The sequence below is a fragment of the Gymnoscopelus braueri genome, assembly GCF_963280865.1.
Source record: "Gymnoscopelus braueri genome assembly, chromosome: 3".
Lineage (NCBI taxonomy): Eukaryota > Metazoa > Chordata > Actinopteri > Myctophiformes > Myctophidae > Gymnoscopelus > Gymnoscopelus braueri.
In genome coordinates, this window is record NC_137612.1 from 47,494,344 (window position 1) to 47,522,288 (window position 27,945).

The window sequence follows — 27,945 nt, forward strand, 5'->3', positions numbered from 1 at the left end:
TGAGGGTAGGGGTCAATGTCTACTTGAGTTCAGATGTCTTGTAGCCTGAGTATAGAGATGCAGTCCGTTAATATGGTGAGTGGATAGGGGGCTTCTTGCATTTTCTGTGTAGAGATACATGGCAGGTAGCCTCGGGCACCCATGCGTGTATTTTGTTCGATGGCTCGTGATATGCTATTTTAACCACCCAGTGTAGAGCCTTGCTGTTGTCTCCTAAATCAGTCACTTCTCAAACTTTTTAATTTCAAGGACCCCTAACTCGTGTACAGATGAGCGGCCATTTGGTTGCATTTGTACACAAGTTACAGACCTGTAAGTCCATTTGGATTGGAACCCACTGAGAACCACTGCACTGTAAGGCCACTAGTACTTGATGTAGGCTATTGTACAGCAAGGGTCACAAAAACGCGAAGGAAAATAAAAGCCTGGAGATCCAGGCTAGGGTCACTACAACAGTAGTACCACCTCCCAGCAGTGGTGAAAAAAAGTAGCCTACTCACATTTTTTACTTAATTAAAAGTATCAATACTGAAATGTAGAAATACAAGTAAAAGTCCAGAATTCAAAATTTAAAGTAAAAGTACAAAAGTATTGGTATCAATGTACTTAAAAGTACCAGAAGTAGTAAAAAATACCTCAATTGTACTTAAGTACAGTACTTGAGTAAATGTACAATGCAGCATTGCATATCAATATAATTGTCATTTATTTAAAACATTGGGTTGCAAACCTATTGTTCTTGTATTGTCAATTATGTTATATCATTGTATCAATACACACTAAAGTAATTTAGATATTGCAAACTGGTATTATTCTCCAGATTGTAGAGAACATGGCATATTTAGGTTTAGTTTAAGGCAGGCTAAAGATAATATCTGCTCATACTGTCCCATTGGCAGTGGTGTAAAGTAAGTACATTTACTCAAGTAAGTACAAATTTGAGGTATCTTTACTGGAGTATTTCCAATGTTCTATACTTTTACTTCTACTCCACTACATCTCAGAGGCAAATATCTTTAGTCCTGTACAATTATTTGAAAACAGTTACTAGTTATTTTGTAGATTTTGATTATTATTACAAAACATACAACATTACCCACTTCAGCCCTATATACATATTGGCCATTTGAAAATAGCCGCAACAATGCCTCTTGATGCAATGCATTGTGAGCTTGTAGATCTGCTATTTTCAGGTTCAAGGTTTTTTTTATACATTTAAAACTTGTGAAACAGGACATTCTGCAAAATGAGTACTTTGTACTTTTGGTACTTTAAGTAAATGTTGATACCAATACTTTTGTAATTTTACTCAAGTACATTTTTAATACTGGACTTTCACTTGTAACAGAGTATTTCTACATTGCAGTATTGATACTTTTATTTAAGTAAAACCAAAAAAAAATCCACCTTTGAGTTTAGGGCAGGCTGAAGATAATCTGCTCATACTGTCCCATTGGGGGCGATCAGGAGCCATGTATTTGTAGCCAGCCTTGGACAATGTGTCGTAGAAGAAGCAGGTGATTGTAAACAGAAGGCTATGGCTGACGAAGAAGCTGGAGGTGACAACATAGAAGACAACATGGGCAATCAGTTACAACTCCTACCTGGTAACGATCTCAATGAACCCTTTCTCCATTATGTGAGGCGTTTTGCACAATAACACATTTGCGAATGATGTATACATGCAGCTATAGCAAGCTTTTATTGCACAAAAGGCCACTGTGATCATACCATCTGACTGGTTACATCTATGTTTTCGCTTTTGTTTTGCTTTCTGGAGCACACTGGTTCATACAAAGCTTGCATTTCATTAATGTAAGTGGGTTTGGTGGTGGTGGTCAGTCATCTGGTCCCCTTGTGTTAAAGCTGGCTAAACGTTTCAGTTCGAGCCTTTATCAAGCAACCGAGGCGTGTCAGAATGCAGTGGTGTGAAGTAACTAAGTACATGTACTCAAGTACTGTACTTGAGTACGATTTTGAGGTACTTTACTGGAGTATTTCCCATTTTCAGTACTTTTACTTCTTCTCCACTACATCTCAGGGACAAATATTGTACTTTTACTCCACTACAATTATTTGAAAACCTAAGTTACTTGTTACTTTGTATATTTTGATTAAACATACATTATAACCACTTCATCCCTACATACATCGTACTCACAATGCTTGGCATTTCGAACTTGTAGATCTGCTATTTTGTATTTTCAAAATATTTTTATACATTTGAAATGGGACATTCTGCATAATGAGTACTTTCTACTTTTGGTACTTTAAGTTGTTGCACTTTTACTCAAGTACATTGTGAATATCGGACTTTCACTTGTAACAGAGTATTTCTACATTGCAGTATTGCTACTTTTACTTAGGTAAAAAATGTTACACTGTCAGAATGGATCCTATGACAATCACATTAGTTAATCAGTAACAGAGTATAGCAATATGTCATGACCTTCATAAATGAGACTACATGCCATACTCTATACAAACACACTCTATACATGATATCCCATTGCAGAAAATGAAGAAGAAGAGGAGCCTCTTGAGGATGACATGGAGACTGAGGACCGGGACAGTGAAGATGCAGAGAAGCCTACTCTCATCAACTTTGACCAGAGTCTTCCCACGTCACATGCTGTGCGTGATATCCTAATCCTATTACCTCAGATTACAGATTTTCAACAAGTCACATACATTTGAGAGGTTTTGCAATATCATGAATTCTGCAAAATGCAAATACAATAGTGTTTCATAATATCACATGGATTAAAGTTCTCAGTCGCCACGACTGGTTTCAGTCATTTGGATTCCATAGAAGTCAGCATGTCTTCTATAGAATTATGTCACAAACCGAAAATAGGCTATCTACAAGCTCACAACGCGTTGCAGCTTGTAGATGGCCTATTTTCGGTTATTCGTTATTTTAAGATGAAATAGTATTGAAAGAGGTCAAACTAGCAATAAAATACATGTTCAATCTTCTCTCAGATATTTCATAAAAGAAAAGATTTAAGCCTCAATCTGCAATTTCTTCAATTGTACGGCTACCAAAACCATTTTACATATTGTGCTAATTTTATGTTAAGTTTATGAAACATAGCGCTAGTGTGTGGGGGGGCTGCTTTCACGCCGTTTTACAAAACGCAGAATAGGACTTGGCCTAACAAAATCGTTAGATTTGATTTTGCTTTCATCCATGCATACTTCTTAGGGGTTCTTTATGTTGTAGCCATGTATCTTCAATTACTTGTCATTGCAACAGTTTTGTCTCATTCATTGCTGGTCTATCTCTGGCCTCACTGTGGTAACAGTACCTTGGAGCAGACATGGAGGAGTTTCATGGTCGAACGGTTCACGACGAAGACAGCTGTCAGACCATTCCAGTGCTGCCACACACAGCTGTCATGCTGGTTCCGGGGCAGACCCTCCCTCTGCAGCTGTTCAGACCACAGGAGGTCAGCATGATGCGTAGCGTCATCCAGAAAGATCGCACCTTTGCCGTGCTCGCACACAGGTACACGTCAATGGAGAGAGCTGGTTGTATTCATAAACGGCCGTGGACAAAGAAGTACTCAACCCCAGTACTTGAGTTAAAGTATAGATACTCCCCTGGCCTGGTCAAATGTTAACTCAACTACAAGTGACAGTTGCTCTGTCCAACTTGTACTTGAGTTAAAGTACTCGAGTACTTGCTTAAAAAAACTAAAATTAAGTATTCTTTTTTAATAGCAATGCATTGCTTTATTAAAATCGTTCTTTTTTTAATGTCATTTTTTTTCCTCACGTCCCCCCCCCAAAAAATATCAATAATATAAAAAATAGTATTTCTACAAGCTCACAACACATTACATCGCGACACATTGTGAGCTTGTAGATTGGCTATTTTCACTATATTTGATATAGGTTAATTCAGAAGGTACTTTTTCCTTCCTAGGAATGTAGTGGAGTCAAATGTACAATATTTGTCTTGAATACCTAAGTAAAGTACAGGTACACATTTGTTTTACTTAAAGCTGCTCTATGTAACTTTCGTCTTCTACCCCGGATTTGAACCTGGTTTCCTGCGCAAGTGCTGACATTTTTACTATTGAGCTAAACAGAGCCTACCTGCTTGCTCAGGGGATAAATTGAATCTTGACTATCAGATCAAAATTCATGTCAGATCCTGTGTCAAGGTGAGACGTGACCCTTGACACGATCTAAATTTCTCAATAGAAGAGCAGGGAGACAAAATCCAACCACCCCAATTGTATAAGTTATATTGTACTAACATACTCTACCATACAGCTTGGACAAAATCATTAAAAGAAAGTGACATAGTGCTGCTTTAAGTACAGAACTCGAGTAAAGGTACGTAGTTACTGTCCACCACTGTTCATTTATGTCACTCTTCCATCAATACCGCATATCTCGAATCTCTCTACAGCGGCTCGGGTGAGCCAGAGGCAGAGTTCGGGACAACAGCTGAGATCTATGCATACCGGGAGGAGCAGGAGTATGGGATTGAGACGGTCAAAGTGAAAGCTGTAGGGAGGCAGAGATTCAAGGTCCATGAGATAAGAACCCAGGCAGACGGGTAAGCTGGGAAATTTCACCAACCATGTGAACAAAATGGTTTGGGTTAGGGATCAGAATGAGACTTAAAGTCTGCAACTATCGATCATATTCTTAGAAATTATGCTATTGATTACTTTTTGATTAATTAGATAATTGAGAAGCCCTTTTTTATTATTATATAAACAAATTATGTATCAATGAATTGACAAATTCTAATAATTGGCTAAATGTGTGTGTGATTAATCACACACACCAATGGTGGCGTTGTCCTTTAAAGGTCGGGGACAAATGTAAAAAAGATTCACATTGTGGTTGGACTGACAGTTCTCTTGATAACCATGAGGAAGAGTGATTTGGCCACTAATAGAAATCTTCTTTGGCTTTATGAATTTGAAATTAAATCTTGCAGCTAGGGGGCAGAGTCACTCTGTTCACAATCATCTTTCCAAGGAGGAGAAAACCAAACACACTTAAATTCACCTGTATTCATGTGGAGATCGAGAAGCAGAATGGGTGATTTCATTATTTCAATTTAGTACCATCAACTCAACACAGTAAGATAAGCCTGAGTCTTGGTTTTATTGACTGTTCTGTGTCATGTTGGTTGAATGGAGTTATCATTTCATGTACATAATGTGTTGAGCCAGCACACAATCCATCTAATCATACGAATCTTTCCTTACTATACTATATATCCCCTTCTGTTTCTCTTTTTTTCTGTGTCTACCAGGATCAGACAAGCCAAGGTGCAGATCCTTCCAGAACGCGTCCTCCCAGACCCCCTCACTGCAGTGCAGCTGACACCTGTCTCCAGGCTCCACAAGCATCCATCTACTAGACCTCCCACTCAGAGCTCCAAACAGGCCCAGTGCTGGTGGGCTTCATACCGTCAGGTCTGACACACACACACACACACACACACACACACACACACACACACACATGTCTGTGTGTTGGTAAAAAAAAATATCGAACAAATGAAAATTGTTAAAGAGCGCTTCTGACAAAATCAGCTAACTGATCAAAATCACCCCCCAGCTAACCAAAGGGGGTGGGGTTAGCTGGTTTTGCTGACTCCAGGCTCCACCCCTTTTGACCTCCAACCTCATTGTGAGCTTGGAGGTCCATTCAGCTGTTCTTATCAATAACTCCACTTTTTGTTTTGTTCTTTTCATTTCCTGAATTTTTTACATTTTGGAGTTGGCTGGTTTCTGCCCGACAGCAGAGATATATAGAATTTTGAATATAACTTAGTTTGAATATAAAATATTGTATGCTGTACAACTTAATTTAAAGACTGCAGACATATCTTTCTTTCTTTCTTTCTTTCTCTCTCTTGGTGCTGAGAAACGTGCGCTCTTGCAAGAATGAATGATTCATACTTATATCTTGTAAACGGTCTGCCATCATTACCAAACTGGATCCACCAGGTTCAGCTTGACCTATGTTATCATTTTGAATCAATTAAAGTGACGTTGTGTGTGTGATTCAAAGCGTTGGGTACATTCAGTACAGAGCAGTGTTCTGCTGAGTCGGGGTTTGTCTGTCTGTGGATAGCAAGGGAGGAGCGTAACTTGAAACTGCTTGCAGTCTCTCAGATCATTGATGGCTCTGATATTTAAGTACTCAGATATTTTACTTAAATAAATAGCAATACCACAATATAAAAATACTCTGTTACAACTAAGTAAAAGGCCTGTGTTCAAAATGTTACTTGAGTAAAAGTACAAAAGTATTGGCATCAAAATATACTTAAAGTACCAAAAGTAAAAGTACTAATGTTTGAAAATATCAGATCCACAAGTTTGTAGATCGGCTATTTTTAAATAGCCTATGTATAAAATAGGGCTAAAGTGGTTAATGTTTTATAATATAGTAATTTATATCTGCAAAGTAACTAGTAACTAAAGTTTTCAAATAATTGTAGTGGAGTAAAAGTACAATATTTGCCTCTGAGATGTAGTGGAGTAGAAGTAAAAGCATTGCAAATTGGAAATACTCTAGTAAAGTAAAAAGTTACGCAGAATTGTACTTAAGTATATGTATATGTACTTTCCACCACTGCGCGAGACCAGCTGCTGTGTGAGGTTACAGGATCCCAGGGCCTCGTGAGACCTCACAAGGCAGATCTTCTTTTTTTTTCTTTCTTTTATATCTTGATTTTCACCTTCAAATAGTTTATTTTTAATATTCAAATATATATTCGAATATGGAATATTCATTGACAGCCCACACACACACACACACACACACACACACACACACACACACACACACACACACACACACACACACACACACACACACACACACACACACACACACACACACACACACACACACACACACACACACACGCATGCACACACAACACATGTTACCAGTGTTAACCAGTCTCTTACAATTTAGTACCACCTAATTGAGCCACATTTGCGTCAGAAATGTAATGGCCCTGTAGATGCAGTATTACATCTTGTAGTTTTTGGGGGATTTATTGAATACTTTATTAGTCAGAAATGTACGTGGTACAACCATGTGCCACAGTAAGAAATTATGGCTAAAAAGATAACACAAAAAAGTCCTGGGGACTTGTTTCCATTGTGGTCCATTGTATTAAGAAATGAACACAATGATACATGTCATCAACAAATACAAACACTAGATGTACAAAGGAGAAAAAGGAAAAAGGCAGCAGTGAATTTACATTTACTCCCCCTTGTGGTCACCTGATAGATGTTTTTTCAGAGCATTTTTGAAAGAAACCAGTGATGCGCATCCTTTAATGGATGGTGTCAGGGCATTCCACATTTTGGTGGCAGAGTATGTTTGTTCTAAATTTGGGTGTTACCAGATCATGGTGTTACACCCTCTAGTAGTGATGAGCGGGCCGACCCGTAACCCGCGGGTCAACCCGTGGCGCGGGTGGTTGAGTCAGGATTTCAGAGGCAATTATGCGGGCTGCGGGTGAGTGGGTCAGCCGCTCTCAAAAAAAAAAATATATATATATATATATATATTGAACAACATGCTTGTTTATTTAGCCCATGACAATGTTGTGCTACTGTAGACATTTAAAGCGACTTTTGGTACTTAAAAGAGCGCTATATAAATCTGAGCTATTATGATGATGATTACCCGCGGGTCCCGGGGCGGGTTGAGCCATAGATTTATTTATGGGTTCGCGGGGCAGGTTCAGGCGGGTTGGGTTCCGTGGCGTGGCGGGGCGGGGCGGGTCACGAAAAAACCTGACCCGCACATCACTACCCTCTAGTGTTGTGGCTGTGGGTGTCACTCACTTTGGAGAAGTAGTTAGTATTGAGGGCATTGTCCCTTTGAGTATCTTAACCCATTTAAACCGGGAACGCTTGAACCATTATTTATATTTTTTATTATATACAAGCTCATAGCGCGGCTATGAGCTTGTAGATCTGCTTTTTTTTTAATCTTTAAAGGGAACATTTGTACCTCAAATCTTTGCTTCTGGGGAGGTCCCTGGAACAAAATATTTTGTGATGGGTCAGCGGCCAAATACATATAATTTTGGGTGGTCCTTGACATGAAAAGGTTTGAGAACCACTGATATTGTAACATACGTTTTTCAGTTAACTATTAGGATTTCGAAGACATCTGTAGAATCGGAACCTCAGGCCTTAATGGGTTAAATACTAATCCCATTGATATTTGTTTAACCCTATCTTCTACCCTGAGTCATCCTAAACTAGCAAAATGTGTTGGAATTATAGTGGGTCATGGGCTTAAGGCAGAGAAGTAGTTGTATCATTTTGTTTTGGGATGTCTGAAGCTTAGTTTTGCGTGGCATTGAGAGCCAAGCATTATCAAAATGGCATCGCTTGAGGGCTCCAGCTACAGTCTTAACTCATATAGTGCCAATGACGTCTTTTGACGGCCGTTTTCAGTGTGCCATTAGTGCCCATGACGTCTTTTGACGTCACCTAATTATTATTTTTGTTTTCAAAATAAAACTTTTTTCTTTTTCTTTTTTTTAATCTCAAAGGAACTAGGAGAAAACGATTTTCAAAAAGTTAATGCTCCATCCACTTCAATGTTAAAATGTAAACGGAGATTTTTTTTTCTCCGTTTGATCCATAATGCCTGTGGCATATGGATCAACAAGCTTGAAATAAGCCTGGCAGTGAATGAGTTAAGAGCACTTTTTTGGGGGGACAAAAGTAATGTATTCAGCCATTGTATTCCCACATATTTATAGAATAAAATTTACATAATCTCATGTGACAGTTTACTCAAAGGAATACACCAGGCAACAGAGTAACTGTGATTTACCTAGTATACCCCAATAATATGCTTAGAAAAAATATCAAATTTCCGTTTAATGTCTGTTATGTATGTAAAATGTGTTATTCTCCTTTCTGCACTGCAGAGGAAGTTCCATTGTGCGAGCCTGACACCATGGCCACCCTGGGTCTATGCACTCTATGATTCTGTGAGTACTGGAGGATACAGTATGTGGACTATTTGGAACTTCCCAGAATGATGAACATAAACACAGCTCAATCCTATCAGCCACAATCATGGGCAAAGCCATTTTCAAACACTCTTTCTTCGTTTTACCATCCAGGAGTGTCTTATGAACCGAGTGAAAAAACAGCTCCACGAGTGGGATGAGAACCTGAAGGATGACTCTCTCCCCACGAATGCCATTGGTTAGTTTCCGCTTACATTATCGTAGAAGGATCACAGGCACACACATACAGAATATACAGTACATCACACACATACGTCTCCATTTGTGTTATTTTTTCCTCCCTTACATCCTCTAATCCCCCTTTTCCGCTTCCCTGCGTCTGTCTGTCCCGTCTGGTTTCTGTCAGATTTTTCCTACAGAGTGGCGGCCTGTCTGCCCATAGACGACGCTCTGCGGCTCCAGCTGCTGAAGATCGGCAGTGCCATTCAGAGACTGCGCTGTGAACTGGATATCATGGACCGTGTAAGGACCGCGTTTGCTACACATCTGTCCTTCATTTCATTTTCTTTAACCACTTAAACCCTGTATTCTTCCGTCTACTCCAAAGCTCTTGCCAAAGATAGCCGCAACGCGTAGCAGAGCTTGTAGATGGGCAATTTTTGGATAATGTTCCCCCCAGAATCCCCCCGATTCTGGGGTTCAAGGGGTTAACAGAAAGGTTTTTTTCTTTGGTCATAATTCCAACAGCCCAATATGCAATTTCAAGAACGTCTGACTGTCTGTGTCACTCTGATGGTGCAAATAGTGGGCTATATAACTCCTCTGTTGTACTTAATTAAAAGCAGACTTACTGTCGGCCTCTCTCTAATGTGTGCCTCCAAGCGCTGACCAGATATCTTGTGCTGTGATTTGACCAGTCATGGTTGGCTTTTCACAAATGAAATTTTGTGAACGCAAGGATGATTGTAAGGATGACATAATTTTATTTTTATGTTTCATCATAGATTGAACTAGATGTTCCCCTTGGCCTTGTATCCCTTGTTTGCCTTCTGTCTACCAGAGGGCTGCATACCACAGGAGTCATTGGTGCTAGTGCTACCAATGTTTGCAGTGTATGTTATAGTGTGCCATACTGCGGCATAATGGGGAAAATGACAATGTTGCTAGTCAGGTAATGTTTTTTTATTTCCATTTTACGAGCACCACTCTTATAATTCTACAGTGTTATATAATACATAGCTAAAGATTTGGAAAGGTCTGAGAGAAATACCAACCCATCAAAGCAGTCAAAATACCGTATACCCCACTAGTTCTGTTGTGGTAGATCTAAAACTGCCTTCATTAAATCATTTAGCTAATGATCGGTGTACAGTCAATTGTGAGACTATGGACATGCAGGGAGTTAACCAGCCTACACATCCTTGAGCCTGACTTATACTTCATCGTACGATGAGTGAATAAATATATATATATTATATACACTGTTGATATGTGTCGTTAACTCTCTCTTCTCCTCAGTGCACCTCCCTGTGCTGTAAACAATGCCAAGACACAGAAATCACCACTAAGAACGAGATCTTCAGGTGAGTTTTGCGCGAGTTTTTGTTAGTTTCAGTGTACATCTTGAAATTAGCCCCCAGTGGGAGAGAGTGTGGTGGGGGGTCCTGTTTGGATGTCTTAGAACACATACATTCATCCTGTGTATTGGTAATGAAGATCAGTTGCATTACTGAATGAGTTCTACGTTTTGGTTATTCAATGATGGCACACAAGCTGTGTTATACTGGAGGTAATGGACGTTTTCGTTGTCTGTCACGTCATCTCTTTTATGGAAACTTTACTGGGGCGTTCAATCCCAGTGTTGTGCTTATACAACAAGTGAAGAACAGCAGCATCATCTGAAGCTACTGTGTATTAGTTCCAGCCACAGGGCCGTCAACAGCAGCACTGCCACCATGACCTGCTACCCGAGCAAGTATGGCATTCTGAGTGGAGCTGACAGCTTACTTTACTGGGGATGGGGTAGAGCAAGCCTGCACACTAATGCATATTCATTTATTATAACCACTTAAACCCTATATACTTATTTGACCGGGGTCCCACAGGTCTCTATACTTGGTTTGCTCCCTTTTTTCCCTCTACACCAAATCTCTTTGCCGAAAACAGCCGGTCTACAAGCATTGTTAACTTGTAGATCAACTATTCTCGCTGATTGTTCACCCCACAATAGGGACATCACAGAACCCCACAAATGTCACATTATAGGCCCTTTAAATGCCAGTTTTCTGAAAAACATGTTGCTATATGTATATATATATATATATGTATGTATATATATATATATATATATATATATATATATATATATATATATATATATAGCTAAAATGACACAGATGTTTTCCCGGATTGAATGGGATAATTAATGACGTAGTCACTACATTATTTCAGAATCACTACGGATTCTGAAAGTGATGCATTTGCCTATTGGAAACGCCTTTTCCTTTTAAAACATCAAATGGGATTCAGATCTTTAGATTTGATTTCGACAGCCTTATATATTTAGTTGCACAGCTGATGAAACTATTGTTTTAATGTTAATCATTCTAGAAGTGAAATGCAAGGGGCACCAGTCACTCAATCTGTAATTGGAGGAATCACTTATGCATTTGGTTAGCTCTTCTGACCCAACAAATGTGTATTGTGCAGGATTCTCACACTCTCTCTCACCTTCATACACATTCTGTAGGAGAGAACGTATGCATGAGTTCTCTGTTCTCTTTATCTAAAGCACTTTACGCTGCATTACATTCACCCATTCACACACCAATAGCGGGGGATACCATGCAAGGCACCAACCTGCCTTTCTGACCCAACAAACGTGCAGGATTCTCACACTCTCTCACCTTCATACACATTCTGTAGGAGAGAACGTATGCATGAGTTCTCTGTTCTCTTTATCTAAAGCACTTTACGCTGCATTACATTTACCCATTCACACACCAATAGCGGGGGATACCATGCAAGGCACCAACCTGCTGATCGAGAGCAGTCAGGGGTTCAGCGTCTTGCTCAAGGACTCTTCGACACTAACCCAGGGAGAGCCAGGGCTCGAATCAGGAACCTTCCGATTCCCAAGCAGCCGCTCTACCACCTGAGCTACTGCCGCCCGCCCACCTTTATGCAACACTGGCTTCCTGCCAGTTGCATAAAGGCTAAGCTCTCACTTGTGTAATACATTTTTGTAAAGGTGTTTATTCCTGTCCAGCACTTATCTGCATGTCAAAGAGGGACACACAGAACCACGAGCACCAGTGAAGTTGTGCAGAGTGCTGTCTCTGTATAAACTGTGTTCTGTGCTCTATTGCTTGAGAACATCCAGATAGTTTACAGTGTATTGGTGACTGATGAAATGTTTAATACTGTATGTGTGAAATGAGATCGTCTGCTTGGTGATAAAAACAACTGAAGTAGGTGCATGTTGACTCAAATACCCAATACAGAATTGGTGTGCAGCACTCCCTGCCTACTGTAAACAGAGCAGGTTTATTCTACTCTAACATATTTTTTTTTTATTGTTCATCATCTTATAAACATTTTGTCCCTCCAAATAGTGGAATGTGCTTTTACAATACAATCATGACGGCTAACTGTGTATTTAAATGTATGTGGTGATTAGTGTTGTAATGCGACACACACACGCACACACACACATTTACACCAGAAAAATATGTACTGGGAGTAATGGCATCTGTTTTCCCTCAGAATGTTCTGTCTTTATGTGCATTTTTCAGAAAACGAAGGACTACAAAAGCATGCAAAAGATTTTGTAAATTCATTCATTTGGCAGTTTGGCATGCAAAATGTGTAACATACCTCTATGGGTTCCTACTCCGTGTCTGTTTGTTGTATTCTTTGATAACACTGGCCTGGTATTTGTCATCGAGATATGAATCAGCGTTGCTGACCTTTTTTGGCTCTCTTTCTCTTCCTGCAGCCTGTCTCTGTACGGCCCCATGGCTGCCTACGTCAACCCTCATGGATACGTCCACGAAACCCTGACCGTCTACAAAGCCAACAACCTGAACCTGGTAGGCCGGCCATCCACACTGCACAGCTGGTTCCCAGGGTAAGCTCCCCACTTTATCCCATTTAGACCTGAGGCCGATTCTACAAATGTCTTCTAAATCCTAACGGTTTTCTGATAAACTTAACGTTGCTTTATCAGTGGTGTTCCAACTGTTTCATGTCAAGGACCCCCAAAATGATATGTATTTGGCCGTGGACCCCCCCATTTCAAAATATTTTGTTCCAGGGACCCCCAGAAGCAAAGATTTGAGTTAAAAATGTTCGCTTTAAAAGAATATATATTCAAAGATTTGCACACGTTTTTATTTTTTATTTTATTTTTTTATAGCAGATCTACAAGCTCATAGTGCGGCACTCGTTGCCGCGCTATGAGCTTGTAGATCTGCTATTTTTTAATAGCCAAAGTGTAAAATAATGCTTTTTTGCCTCAAATCTAAAAATCTTAATGGGTTATTAGGATGTGACTTTCAGATCACATGTGATTTACACAGGTACTGACAGATGAACCAACAGTGGTATTTTGGTTGCTTTTGTGTCCCTGTTGAAGACTTACTGCAGACTGTCACATGTACTTGGCATTCTGCAGTGATGATCCATCAAATCCAGCGTCACTGATGTCTTGGACATGCTTATCATTTCTGTATTGGGTCTAGTATTGATCAACACTGAACCTGACAAAGGCTTGAAGTGAAAAGCCTTTGTCCTTGTATGTGCACAGTCTGCACACTAATTCAGGTCAATCTTTAGATGCGTTGAATTAACACTCGAGATTCAATTTCTGATTGGGCTGTGTTAAAAGGGCATTCTGTCTTCTTTTGTTAGTAACCTGGGTGGACTGGGGTGGGTGAATAACGGCAGTCTTGGAAGAGGCTATTAACAGAGGGTGACCAATCTGGAGAAAGCACTAGACTAGGGGACCTGCGTGTGACAAAACTGTCTCCCCAGGGTTCTTTTAGTACTTATATAATGATCCATCAAATCCCTCTTTGCATAAAGGGTGCCCAGTGCCGTGTCCTGACACAAAATGTGCCATTCTTAAATCTGACATATCCTGGCATGTCAATATTTTTAATATGGCATTCACCCCTGTCTGTGACTGTGCGTGTCTGTCTCTCTGTTTGTTTGTGTGTGTGTCTGTCTGTCTGTAGTTGTTATACTGTGAATGAAAGAATGTTTCAAAAAATGTATGTATCAAAAAAAATAATTCAGCTAATCTCCTAGTTACTCAACATTGTTCTTGTGAAGTAGACAAGCCTGTAAAGTGCCTACTGCCTTGCGTTGACTTACTTCTTGCTAAGGACTTGCAAAATTCTAAAATCACGGTATTTGTGAATTCATGGAGGATTTTTGTTTTTGTCACAGTCATTCACAGTGTTTCATTGTCTCGGTTCTAAAAGTCAACAAAAACCACTGATGCACCTTGGAGACTTGTCATGTACACAGGCAAAAGAACACATTGTCCACAACTTGAATTATAGTTTGCATATTTTACTGATCCAAACGTGAACATATCAACAATACAGCACAAACAGCTTCTGCATTCTCTGGCTCTGGTAAAAACCATTGGGTCTGCCCAAGTGCATAACCTTCCCCAATCACCTGTCCTAGATATGCCTTGGGGAGGCGTGCCCTTGGTGCCCACAAATAATCCAATAAACCAATAACCCATCAAAACTAATACTACTAATAATGCCAAATAATAATGAAAACGGTGAAATGACTACACAGACTTCTACATCTTGATCACATGACTTCAGACATAACGTGTACTGATTTGTGTGAGTTTTGGACAAAAGTTGTAGGAGTTGTAGTGAAAAGTGTGTTTTGAAGAAAACGCAAAATGATGCCAACTGTAGACAAATTAAATTTAATCTGAAAAACCTGACGGATACATCTTGATCATGTGACCATGTGACATAATGTGTACCGATTTGCGTGAGTTTTAGACTAAATCGGCCTGGCAGAGACGAAGTCTGTTTATAAACTCCCACTGTATAATCCATGTGTCTTGTTTGCAGTCTTATCCTCAGTACTGGATTCTTAATTCACTACTGAAAGAATGCAGCAAAAACTAAATTTGTCCATGAATTCAAGGCTTCATAGGGCTTCATTGATAGGGAGTGACTTGTTCCTTTAATATGGACAGAGCCGAAAATCCATCTTATAAGGAGGAATATGCTTATAAGGAGAACTCCTAAAAATACCAAACGTCGTCACGCTATTGACTGCACTTTGCGCCGGCTCACCTGTTTTCCCACAATGGCACCCTTTGTGTATGTTCATTCACCAGCCACAACCATTGCTTTTTGCCTTGTCTTCAGTGCATATATTTTAAGAAGGTAAACTGTTAGGCCTACATATTTTCAAAATATAGCCCTATTCCATGTTCTAAATATAAAAAACACAATTTCCCAGTTTCCCGTTATCTATTTCCTCTGTAATGTTGGGATGGGCAATCCCGAGAATCCCACTTCCTGTGATTTAAACCCTAATTGTGACATTGAGTTTTTATTTTATTTTATTTTATATTTTTTACTGCCACTTTTGACTTAGTACATATAAAAAGAAAACTCTAAAGGCGCATTATGTTATGATGCTTTTCTGGGCTGAACAGGTGTCAGATGTGAGATGCATTTGTAGTTTGGTGCCAGGGCACGTTGCTTCACTTCCAGTGTTCCCACGTGAAAGCTTTGGATTGAGGACATGACATGTAGCAGTGACGTGTGTGGGGATTGTACTGATTAGACACAGTCATCCATCCATAACATCTGCAGAGTAGGAGAGGCCAGTTCATAGCGTTTGTCTCGAAGTATGAGCGCATGAATGTTTGTGACATCGTTCATAATTGCTCTATATTGCACTATAACTGACGTGATGTGGTCCAAACGTGGGGCTACTGTACATTTCTTGCTATCTTTTTAACCCATTAAGACCTGAGGCCGATTAAAAAAAATTGTCCTTAATACTTACTGTTTTCTGAAAAACGTATGTTGCTATATTAGTGGTGCTCAACTTTTTCATGGGATTAATTATATGTATTTGCCCCCCAAAATATTTTGTTCCAGGGACCCCCAGAAGCAAAGATTTGAGTAAAAAATGTTTGCTTTAAAAAATATATATATTTAAAGATTTGCACACATTTTCACGATTCCTCAAAAATAGCAGATCTCGTGACGCGCTACGCGCTTGTAGATCTGCTATTTTTGAATAGCCAAAGTATAAAATATGGTTAAAGTGGTTACACTGAATGCTTTCCCGGTTTTAATGGGTTAAGAAGTTACTGACCAGAGTACTTCTCCTTCTTCACCCTCAGATATGCCTGGACAATTGCTCAGTGTCGCTCCTGTGGGTCTCACATGGGTTGGAAGTTCACGGCCACAAAGAAGGACTTGTCCCCGGCTCGCTTTTGGGGGCTGACTCGCTCGGCCATGCTGCCCCGTATCCCCCAGAGTGAGGGGGAAGCAGGCGAGGAAGGCTCTCGTGTCCTCTGCATGTGACGCTGGACTCAAGCTTACTTCCATGCTACATGGGTCGTCAATCATCCATCATCTTCCTTTTTAGTAATCAATATATCACAGACAGCTTAGAAACCATGACAGTGAATTCATCATATTAGTGGAAAAGTAATTTAACCTTTAAATGACACACTAAAGGCAAACAGGATGGGGTCTAGTTGAAACGAAAGGTATAATTCTGCAAGATGACGAGCATATCATAGTCATAGAAAGCTACTACTTAACATACCCTCCTATTTATGTCTGGCCAGCCACTTTCTTGCACGCACACACACACACACACACACACACACACACACACACACACTCTAGAACTGTATTGTCAGCTTACTTGTTCTCACTGTACTATGGAGGGTGGGCAAACTGGGCATGCAGTTGAACTGAATATTCAAACAGTTGTAGTTAGCAAGCTTAACCCTGTTTATTTAACCAGGTGTGAAATCAACTAATTAATAATAACCCACTTAGGTTTCAGGTCATTTGTCTTATGTTCTTTTTTTTATTTCATTTTTTGGGGTTGGTCTATTTCAGCTGTCACAGGCCATTGACATTCATTCATTGTATAAAAGCAGATGGAAAATGTGTGTAGAGTATGCCACTCTAATAAGACAAGACTGTTTTTGATCCTTTCGATAAGAATGAGATGTGTATTTTTGTATCCATTGAGTGAGATTGGAAGTTTTATTTTACATATTTTCCCATGTGTGCAGACACATGCTTCATATGTCCCACCTGTTTTTCTGAAAACAAAACTGTATGATATGACAAGAGGGGTGTCTATTTTGTAAAGAAAGAAGGCTCATTGTACAGTAAAAGACATTGTGCCTCTTGTTGCTTCATATTATGCACATGGAAAAACTAGAGTTTACTTGTTGCCTCATCTCGGATAGATCCTCATTGAGACAAGTCAAAGCTGATTTAAGCCAGTGAATGCAGAGAGCAAATGCTGTATATTTTTCCCTATCCAATATTCATGTTGTGTGTAAAATAGTGTGCCTATGCTGCAGCTCAATGTCTTTGATTTGAGTTTAGTAAATCAGGTTGTCCACAGACACCAGTGAAATGTTGTACATTGAAGCGTGGTAACTTCAGTTGTTTTATTTTGTCATGCTTTGTGAGATTTAAGCTCATTTTTCAGAAGTGTATTCGTTGCTAATGTCCAAGGCCGTTGGCTCATGTTTGTATAGATTTAATTGTACATAAAGTGGCAATGATTCGGTGTCGTCCGTCATAACATTAGTGTTCTACTTAATCTACTGTGTGTAGAATCTGAAAACTCCTATCATTCATTTGTTTCCAATATTGAAGCAATATCAGTCTTTGACTCATCACCAGGAAGTATAATTTAATGCAATAAGAACTAATTTACAATGACTATGGTGGTCTTTCTACTACGCAGTCATGGGGTGCAACATTGAAATGTTTTGTGATATTTTCCATAACTGGTATGAGAACACATGAAAAGAATTCTGGTAATTAAAATCTTCTCTTTTGGAAATGATAAATACTGTAATATGTTGTGCAATTAGTAAAACAATTATCATTTAGAGATATTAGGCCTTATCTAGAATTATCTCTTAAGCCCTATATAATTTGTCGTATGACAAATGGCAAATACAGCCGATCCACAAATTGATCCACACATAGTTCTTGTCTTTTTAATTACTGTTACTATTACTGCTGTGAAAAAATATGTACACAAGATAATAATAATAATAAAGACCACCATGAACCTTGAACAAGCTCACAACATGTCGCAATACAATGTGTTGTGAGCTCGTCGATCTGCTATTTTTGAGATGACGGGACTACTGGTGATATGTGCTGATATAGACTCTTCTAGGGAAAAGGAACAGCATGTCAAATGTAAAACAATGAGTGGTGGTGTTCTTGTGATGTCAGTTACTGTCCTGTCTTCTGGGTTCATATTAGCTCGGCTGTCAGATTTTCCTACACCCCTGACAATATGTGTGCTACACCGAAGGCCAGGATCAATTGCCTGGTTCCAAAGCTGGCCATGCTTGTTTTCTCATGTCTTTTAATTTACCATCAAGCCAAATAAATATACAGTTATACTCTCAGAGTATCTTGCCTGCCTTTGTCAGCTGGTAAAGTGGTGTGCTGCTATGAAAGAAACGCATAAGTAAAATTAGAATACAGAACTAAACAAACAAATAACCAGGAGTACAGCAAGTGATATTGTTGAGCGACCTTTCCAACGATGCTTCCTTCGTCAAAGCATAAATTAGACTAAGCTATGCTTAAATGAGACAGTTCAGACAGGACTGAATGAGACCTGAATGAGATGACTGATAGCGACAGTTGAATGGATGTAGGATCATCTTAATTTAGGAATGAATACATACTCACATCTTGAATCCAGTCTAATAATCTGCCTGGCTCCTCACTAGCCGCTGTGGCAGGTGAGCCCGTTGGGTGCAACAGCAGTGGCAAGCAGTAGGAGGAATTAACTGGCATAATAATGACTAAATTGGGATAAAAGCATGTATAATAGTTTTTGCCAGACCCAAGGGGTCGGGCTTACATGAGGCTTTGTACCTGTTTCGTCCATACATGGGCATGGTCACTTTGTCCTCCGGCCCCAGCCAATATGTCATCATTGTAGTGACATTATAGACTGGCCTCAAAATGCCATGATGATGGGTGTTGCACTAAGTACTCTGACAATGGGTACAACGGGTACTCTGACAGCGGGTAAAACAAATACAACGGGTCTCTGACAAGGGTTACCACTGGGTATTGCATGAATTTTTTCCCCCCTAGTCAAACGTAAATATCAGACTGCATCAGTCTACATTTCCCGAAAGGAAATGCATGTATTTAATTCAGTCTGATCAGAAGCGGGGATAATTCAAACATATCCCCACCTATAAAATGACCAGAGGGGCAATATCCAAGGCCGAGGCATGGATCGGGGGGATCCATGCCTCGGCCTTGGATATTGCCCTTTCAGCATTTTTTGGATATTGCCCTTTCAGCAAATGAAATCCTGCCTAAGTGTGTTTGTAGGCTACTGTATGCCTTGTGCAGTTACACGTGCAACGTGTGGACAGCATGGTGTTTTTCTTAATAGCGTGAGGTGATGATGTTCTGCACAGCCAGGGGGTAATGAGACATATAGTGAATGGGTGGCTAGTATAGTAACTGACCTTGTGTGTGTGTGTGTGTGTGTGTGTGTGTGTGTGTGTGTGTGTGTGTGTGTTTTGGAGGAGCGGTGGGTACATGTGAGCATGTCCTACTCCTAGTCCATGTGAGCATGTCCTAGTCCATGTGAGCATGTAACAGATGCAATTATGGCTCATTATTTCCCATGTGGTAGTTCATGATGCTTGCTTAGACCTGAGGCCTATGCTACAACTGTCTTCTAAATCCTATCAGTTTTCTGAAAACCTTATGTTATATCTGTGGTGCTGACACTTTTTCATGTATATGTATTTGGCTGCGGACCCCCATCTCTAAATATTTTGTTCGAGGGACCCCCAAAAGCAAAGATTTGAGTTAAAAATGTTTAAAATATATATTCAAAGATTTGCAATGTTTCCAAAAATTGCAGATCTACAAGTTCATAGCGCGCTATGAGCTTGTACATCTGCTATTTTTTAATAGCCAAATAAATGTTAAATGACTTTCCCAGTTTCAATGGCTTAATATGGATTTTTGTCATTTTAATCATATTTGTGACAGAGACGGTGGGATTTCTGAATGTTGTATAGTGAATACAACGTTATTTTTGAACAATCTGTATGGTGGAGTAGCCTATGTTAACACAATATAACAGACAGGTTGTGTTGGGTCTCCCTGCATTTCAAGGGAGCACTCCAAGCAATATCTCCTCTAAAGCAAGCAGACATACTCTTTTAGCTCAGTGGTAAAAATGTATTTGCACAGGAGACCTGGGCTCAAATCTTGTGTAGGGCATGAAAGTTACATAGTGTAGCTGTAAGACATAGTGATCTATTGCTTCCCAAGCTGCCATCCAAATGCACTATAAGGAATATATATGAATAGAATTTAGAATGCAATTCAACCATATGCATATCGTTTTATATACTGGCAGGTGTACAGAATGTAAATACACTGAATCTCATTATTTGCATCAGAGGCCAAATCCCATAATACTAATGAAACATAACTGGCTTAGCTGTGTATACTACTGCTAATAATTATTATAATGAGAACAAGATGCAGACAGTCAGTGGAGTGTGGCTGTACGGCTGCACACACCTTGTCACAAAGGTCATGAATGAATGTTCTCAACGCAATAGAGATTGTGATGTAGACTGCTATAGTGACACTAACACTGTCTCTAGTGACCATTATATCGGCAGACCATTACAGCTGAGTGTTAATGGCCTGGCTATAATTCAGTCAAAATGGTGCGCAACTTTGTTCCAAGTAGGATTCTGGGAAGTGCATGATGCTTGTCCTAACCCTGATTTACAGTAGCCTACTACTTCAAACTACAGTGGTCCTATTCATCAACTTAAACTCGCTCAGTGCAAACTTATATTGATCTTTTAACAAAAGTGTAAAGTAGAAGTATCACGTTTGCACTTTCTTGTAAATATTTTAGACAAATACCTGTTGCAAATATAGACAAGGAAGATAACATGTCGTGAGAATACAATTTTATTTAACAATAACAAATTGGTAATAGCGCTAACAACTCTTAAGGGTAGGGTAAGTTATATTTGTTTGTTAAAACAAAATGTTTTTAGTTAAAAGGTTAAAGCATTCCGATGGTAATCATTGCTATAGAGTGTTTGCTCAGTAACAGGGGTCTCCCCATCTCTCCAGCTCTTTAATGAATAAAACGTTCATTCTCAGGTTCCAGTTTCCAGTCTGCTCATTTCTTTGTGTCATCACTTCCAATTTCACTTGTTTAATCTGTATCCTTTGTGAGTTCTCTCTCCTGATTGGATAAAAGTGGTATCCCGACATGAAAATGCATTTTCTGTTTAGTAAAGAGCTGGAAAGACGTGGTGGAGACTCCTGTTACTGAACAAACACTCTATAGAAATGTGTACCATCAGAATATGGAGCTATATTATTTTACAAAGAAAAATCACTTACCCTACCTTTAAATGTACATATTCAACCACACAACCAGCAATAAACATGAACAGCTTATAACCATAAAGCTATCTATAATAACTTTTTCAAAATATTGTGGTCCATTTTCCATTGCTGAAGAGCACATGGTATACATTTATATTAGAACTTGTAACAGATAGCCTACATCTATAAAGACTGCATTGACACCGCACCTGTCAACGTGCCAGAAAATGTATAACAATAGCACCATGATCTTGAGAGGCCATACAAATACAGAGCACATTAGTAGTTGGTTATTAAAAGTTGAATAGTTTTCCAAATATTAGCTAGGCCTACATGTCCATGATTCTCTTTTTAACAGCTATAGAGTGAACTGACGACCGTGCTTTCATCACGCGATGAATCCTTGACATCTTGCCTCCGACATAGAACTGCCACCACTTTCTTGGGCATCTGACCGCTGAAAAACAGGTAAATGCAGGGGTTTGCGCAGCTGTTCAGACTGGCCAACAGCATCAGGATGACAAAAGTCGCAGCTGGAATGACATGACAAGAAGAAAGTGGGACAAATGTTCAGTCAAATGTCTAAACACAAACGCCAATGATGATCATCAATATGTGCGTAAAAGGCAAAGCTATATTCGAATTTAAAGCTGAATTTAAATTATGCATATTGAAAAACAGTAACAGAAACCAGACATGTGCTATAGTTTGATAGTTCAGTAACTTTATATTTTGGAGTATTAATTGGCCCCCAATGGGAAACGTACTTTCTATTGGCGCACTTGTGTCCCAAACGGACCAAAGCTGGACGGTGAAAAAGGGGCCCCAGCAGATGATGTAGGAAAACACCACAACCACCGTCATCTTCACCGTCTTGATCCTGGCCTTTGACATCCCGGTCACACTGCTGGCTCTGTGGGGCACCACTGGAAGAGCCGCACCTTCGCAGCCTTCTTGGCGCGTCTTGTGGTGGAGATTTGCCTGGATGGCACGGCAGATGCGCACTTGGCAAAACACAATGGTAACAACGGGGAGAATGAAGATCACCAGTGTGATCCAGGTGACGTACGCCCTCACACCCCATGGCTGTAGAAAATGTGCCCAACAGTCAAAAACCCCAGGGGCCACTTCTATCCGGGAGAAGATGAACACCTGTGGCAAGCTGCCCAGCAGAGAGAACCCCCATGCCAAGCACACGGGGAGGTTGAGTCGCCTCTGTCGCCTCTTGAACTTCACCATAGGGTTACATATGGCTTGGTACCGGTCGATCGTCATCGCCACGATCATGTATGTTGACGAAAACATGCCGAGAAGCTGGAGGTATTTCACCAGGCGGCACAGCAGGTCCGGGCCGATGAATCTGTCTGTGACGTCCCATATGAGTTGAGGACACACCTGAAGTGATGGGAAAAAGTACATTTTTCCTTAAGTAAAAGTATTAATACTGCAATGTAGAAATACTCTGTTACAAGTAAAAGTCCGGAATTCAAAATGTACTTAAAAGTACAAAGGTATTGGTATCTAAATGTACGTAGTACTTAGTACCAAAAGTAGAAAGTACTCATTATGCAGAAAATAACAGATTTTGAGGTGTAAACGTAAATTTTTGAATATACAGTATTTTCCTTCTGCTGTCTAAAGTTAAGATGACAGCTAATTTAAATTTAGATGAATTGTATCTCTATGTTATTGGTCACAAATTAACATCAGCAGCCTATGCTTGTATAGGTGTTTCTATGGGATTTCATCATGGCTGGCAGATCGCAATAGTAACACATGTGACCGGGGTCAATTGTAACAATGTGTTTCAATGCAAGCAGATTTTTTGTCTGGGATTACATACTTTTATGTTAGTAAATTAACATATTTCACTAACTTTCACTACATTTCAAAGTAAAAATACATTTAAATAAAAAATAGACATACATTTGAAAAACAACATTTAAAAAATTAAAATAATTAGAGTATATAATGTCGAGTACATAAATAAGATAATTGTAATTGTATATATAAAACATTCTTAAGTAAAATTATTAAATGATAAAAAATACATATTACTTAGTGATGTGCTTTTATTTGAGATATTATTGTTAATATGACTTATTTTTACAGTGTTACAATTGCCCCCAACCACTGTTACAAATGCCCCCATCATGGGGGCAGTTGAAACACTCTGACTTATTGCTTTAAAAGTAATATTTTAGTCTTGTCCTTACTAGTGAAAGCTTATAAATGGTATTATTAATTAGGGCACAGATATGTTTCTTAAAACAAAATATGACTAGTAGCCAGTAGCCTATATTTCAAGTATTCTGTGAATTATGAAGGAAAATGTAAATAGTGTTGCTTTTGACTGCAGTCTCCTACTTAGTTACTTAAAGTTTCCACCACTGCACACACCTGGAAGAATGCAACCACCAGGTCGGCCAGACACAGGTGCAGCACGAACACGCGCATCCTGGACACGTGCTTGCGCTGCGTCCAGAGCAGCAACAGCAGTCCTGTGTTGAGGAGGGTCGCACTGACGAAGATCACACTGAGCAGGGCGATCTCCACTGTGGCCAGGCTCTCATCTCTGGGCACATCCTCCACCGTCAGATCACTGCCATTAACAGGGTTCATTTCTCACTGTGCAGATCGGAAGATGATGATTGATGATGATGATGAATTCAGAGTTGCCACCTTGCCAAAAGCATACTGTTGAGAAATTACAAAACCTTTTTTGAGTGATAATAAGGCTGGTTTCAGAAAGTTTTGGCTGTTTTAAGGTAACAGCAGTGGTGTAAAGTAACTAAGTACATTTACTCAAGTACTGTACTTAAGTACAATTTTGAGGTATTTGTACTTTACTGGAGTATTTCCAATTTCCAATACTTTTACTTTTACTCCACTACATCTCGGATCCAAATATTGTACTTTTACTCCACTATATTTATTTGAAGAATGTAGTTACTTTGTAGATTTAGATTATTATTGCAAAACATACATTAACCACTTCAGTCCTATATGTATTTTGGCCATTTGAAAATAGCAGATCTACAAGCTCACAATGCGTCACGATGCCACGCATTGCGAGCTTGTATATCTGCTATTTTCAAAAGATTTGTATACATTTTATACATGTGAAATGGGACATTCTGCATAATGAGTAGCCTACTTTCTACTTTTGGTGCTTGAAGTACATTTTGATACCAATACTTTTGTACTTAAGTCAATTTTGAATTCCAGACTTTTACTTGTAATAGAGTATTTCTACATTAGTATTGATGCTTTTACTTAAGTAAAACAATGTACTTTTCCACCACTGGGTAACAGGATAGGTGGGTACTATAGGGACTGGGCATCTGGGCACCTTGATGTCAAATTGGCTATTTTGTCCAAAATGTTACATAGTTACATAGTTATAAAATATTTGAAAAATGCTCTTAAGCAAAGTAAAGTAGGCTATACATGATTAGAACATGTATGCTTTCATTTAACAATTAAGGTCTAATATTTCTACAATTGCTACAAAACCTGTATATCCAGTCATAAAATGACGTCTGATAATGATGTACCGTGCATGTTCACATCATGTATAGGCTACTTTACATTACTTATGACAATTTTTCAAATCTTATTTTTTTTTTTACATTTTGGACAAAATGCCCAGATGTCCCTATACTATCCTGTATCCGTTTCTAATGATGGCCTGTTATTCCTAAACAATGGCTAAACGCACTTTCAGCTATATTTTGAAAAAACAAGTTGTATTTATGTCTCAATATTCAAACTTAAATGGTGAGCTTTTGACTTTTTAATCATCTGATTTAATTTCAAGATAATATGCCACCATTTGGCACGAAACTCAAAAAAATCAGCTGCAATCTGAAGTTGAATATCCTAAATAATACTTACCGTGTGGTTAGTAGGCTGTTGTGTTCAGTGTGAGGTTGGTAATAATCCTGAAGAGAAGCACTCACAGTATGCTGCATACTGCTGCTTGTACCGTTCTGTTGACCAGTGTTTTATCCTCCTGTGGGTGGAGCTATTCTTCAGCACCATTATGGAGTTACATTTGTGTCTTTATTAACCAAACAAAAGAAAAACATTTGAGAGAGAAAAAATATAAACAGAGCAAAGAATAGTTTTGAAAGAAAACGAATTAAAACAGCAAGCAAAAAATAATAATTTGTAAGCAAAGGAAATTATATAAACAGAACAAAAAATATTTTTAATTAAAACAAATTAAAAACGCAATCAAAAAAATATATTTGCAAGCAAAAAAATATAAGATTTGAAAGAAAATAAAAAATAATTGAGAACAAAACCTTTAAAATTCAAGAGTAAAAAAATAAGGAAAAACGGTTTAAACTACATAAAACAAAATACTTAGTAAAATGTTTGGGTAATAAAATGTGTTGTGCTAAATAAAATGTTTTTAATGTTTTTTTTCCTCATTTGCGAATGAAAGTTGTTTTTTCTGATTGCAAAATGCCTTCTCTCTCAAAACCTATGTCTTTGGTCTCGATTTTTTTTTTCTCTCTCTTGGATTTGTTTGTGTGAGGGGTTAAAGTTCAGAAGGCGGGTCCTACGCTGATAGATGTTGTCTAATAATTCAACAATTGCTACAAATTGCTATATTTCATGGCATAAACAATGGATAAGGTCCACTCTTCCTTTGTGCCATCTTCCTGTTACTTAAACAATAGGTTAAAGGGTAAATTTAGGTCTGATGCACGTTCAAATCATATATAGGCCTATAGGCCCTATACGTGTAAATGATCTTCCAAAGCATGTATTTATTCTGTACTGTCACATTTTGGAAAAAATAGTCAATTTTACATTGGGGTGCCCAGACTTCTCAGGTGCCCATGTAGCCTACCAGGGGCGGAGCAACGTGGGGGCTTTGATGGCTATAGCCACCAATGTTTTCTCCAAAGCCACCGATCAAAAATATATTATTTAATTAAAAAATATATATATATATATTTTTTTATTTAAAAAAAATAATAATATGAATGACAGGAGTCACAGGGCGGTTTTATTTGAGAAATTGACGGTAATTTTGCTGTTCGGCTGCTCCTATTCCTGTCTTCAAAACAGCAGTAACAATAAAAGACAGGACAGTAGTTTGGCTACAGCTAAGAGAAAATGTCAAGTCAATGTAAGAGTTTTATCAGCTGCAGATTCACATAGCCTACCTGAAACCATATAACACACAATACAATCACAACAGGTCTTACACTAGCCCTGAAACATGACTGTCATACCATGACATGTGAACCATGGCTAGTCTTACACCTGCGTTACTCACATGGGTGTAACAAGTCCTCTTTAGACCATAATTATCACAAGGAAATACAATGCTTCAACCATACACCAGATCATGTATTATATATGTTTTGCGGTTTGAAATTGGCAATTGTTTTCAAATTATGTGAAAAAAGTAAATAATAAAAGTATGCTTTGGAAAATGGTATGAAATAATGTAACGTGATTTGAACCCTGCAAAATGTACCCTTGACATCCACAGGTTTTATAGCAATTGTTGAAATTAGGCCTTAAATGTCAAATGTTCAACAAGCATGTTCAAATCATGTATACTTTATGTATACCTTATTTCAGACCATTTTCCAAAGCATGCAGGCTTCTGACCCTCCTAGGCCCTGGGGCTAAGCCACCGACCTATTTGAAAGCTAGCGCTGCCTCTGTAGCCTACTCTCCCTGTATCATTTGAAATACTAGACCTGTGACCTTCGGGCAGCGGCCTACTTGGGAACGATACAAGTTAGGAACAATGAAAATATGGAATGCATGCACCACCCTGTTATGCAATACCCGTTATACCCGTTGTCACATAGCACCCGTTATACCCGTTGTCATAGCACCCGTTTTAACTGTCTGTCTGTCTGTGTCCCTTTTGTGCCCATATATGGATGGAGATCTCTGTGTCTGTCTGCCTGTATCCCTTTTATGGCCATATATGGATAACTCTATATTTGTCTGTCCTTGTCCCTTTTATGGCCATATATGGAGATCCCTGATGTTATCAGTATATGCCCATATATGGGCCTGCCCATATATGGGCATATGGGGGGGGACTGGCAGTTGTGGAAAGTCCTTGTGCAGTGGTAAACGTCTGTGATGTGGAGAATGTCTGAAGAGTGCATACTGACGGTGAAAAGTAGACTGACTAACTAAACAAATGGCAGGTGTGTGGGGAATTTGGCAAATGAAGCTTATAGGCTGGGGTTGCCATGGCAATCAATTGACTCATTTGGG

The 27,945-nt window shown here is 39.1% G+C and overlaps 2 protein-coding genes across 2 annotated transcripts; one reads left to right on the forward strand and one right to left on the reverse strand.

Moving 5' to 3' along the window:
- The first annotated feature begins 1,521 nt into the window (after positions 1-1,521).
- On the forward strand, positions 1,522-18,683 carry crbn (cereblon). Its single transcript, XM_080423818.1, has 11 exons — positions 1,522-1,607; positions 2,516-2,634; positions 3,309-3,511; positions 4,424-4,573; positions 5,285-5,447; positions 8,954-9,016; positions 9,152-9,236; positions 9,405-9,520; positions 10,517-10,581; positions 12,996-13,127; positions 16,401-18,683. Exons 1-11 carry the CDS (start codon positions 1,538-1,540, stop codon positions 16,582-16,584), a joined length of 1,350 nt encoding a protein of 449 aa, XP_080279944.1. The 5' UTR covers positions 1,522-1,537; the 3' UTR covers positions 16,585-18,683.
- A 3,349-nt stretch (positions 18,684-22,032) lies between these two features.
- On the reverse strand, positions 22,033-24,303 carry LOC308082000 (vasopressin V2 receptor-like; the record flags this gene model as incomplete). Its single annotated transcript, XM_080423610.1, has 3 exons — positions 22,033-22,214; positions 22,449-23,076; positions 24,082-24,303. 3 exons carry the CDS (start codon positions 24,301-24,303, stop codon positions 22,033-22,035), a joined length of 1,032 nt encoding a protein of 343 aa, XP_080279736.1.
- Between the last annotated feature and the right edge of the window lie 3,642 nt (positions 24,304-27,945).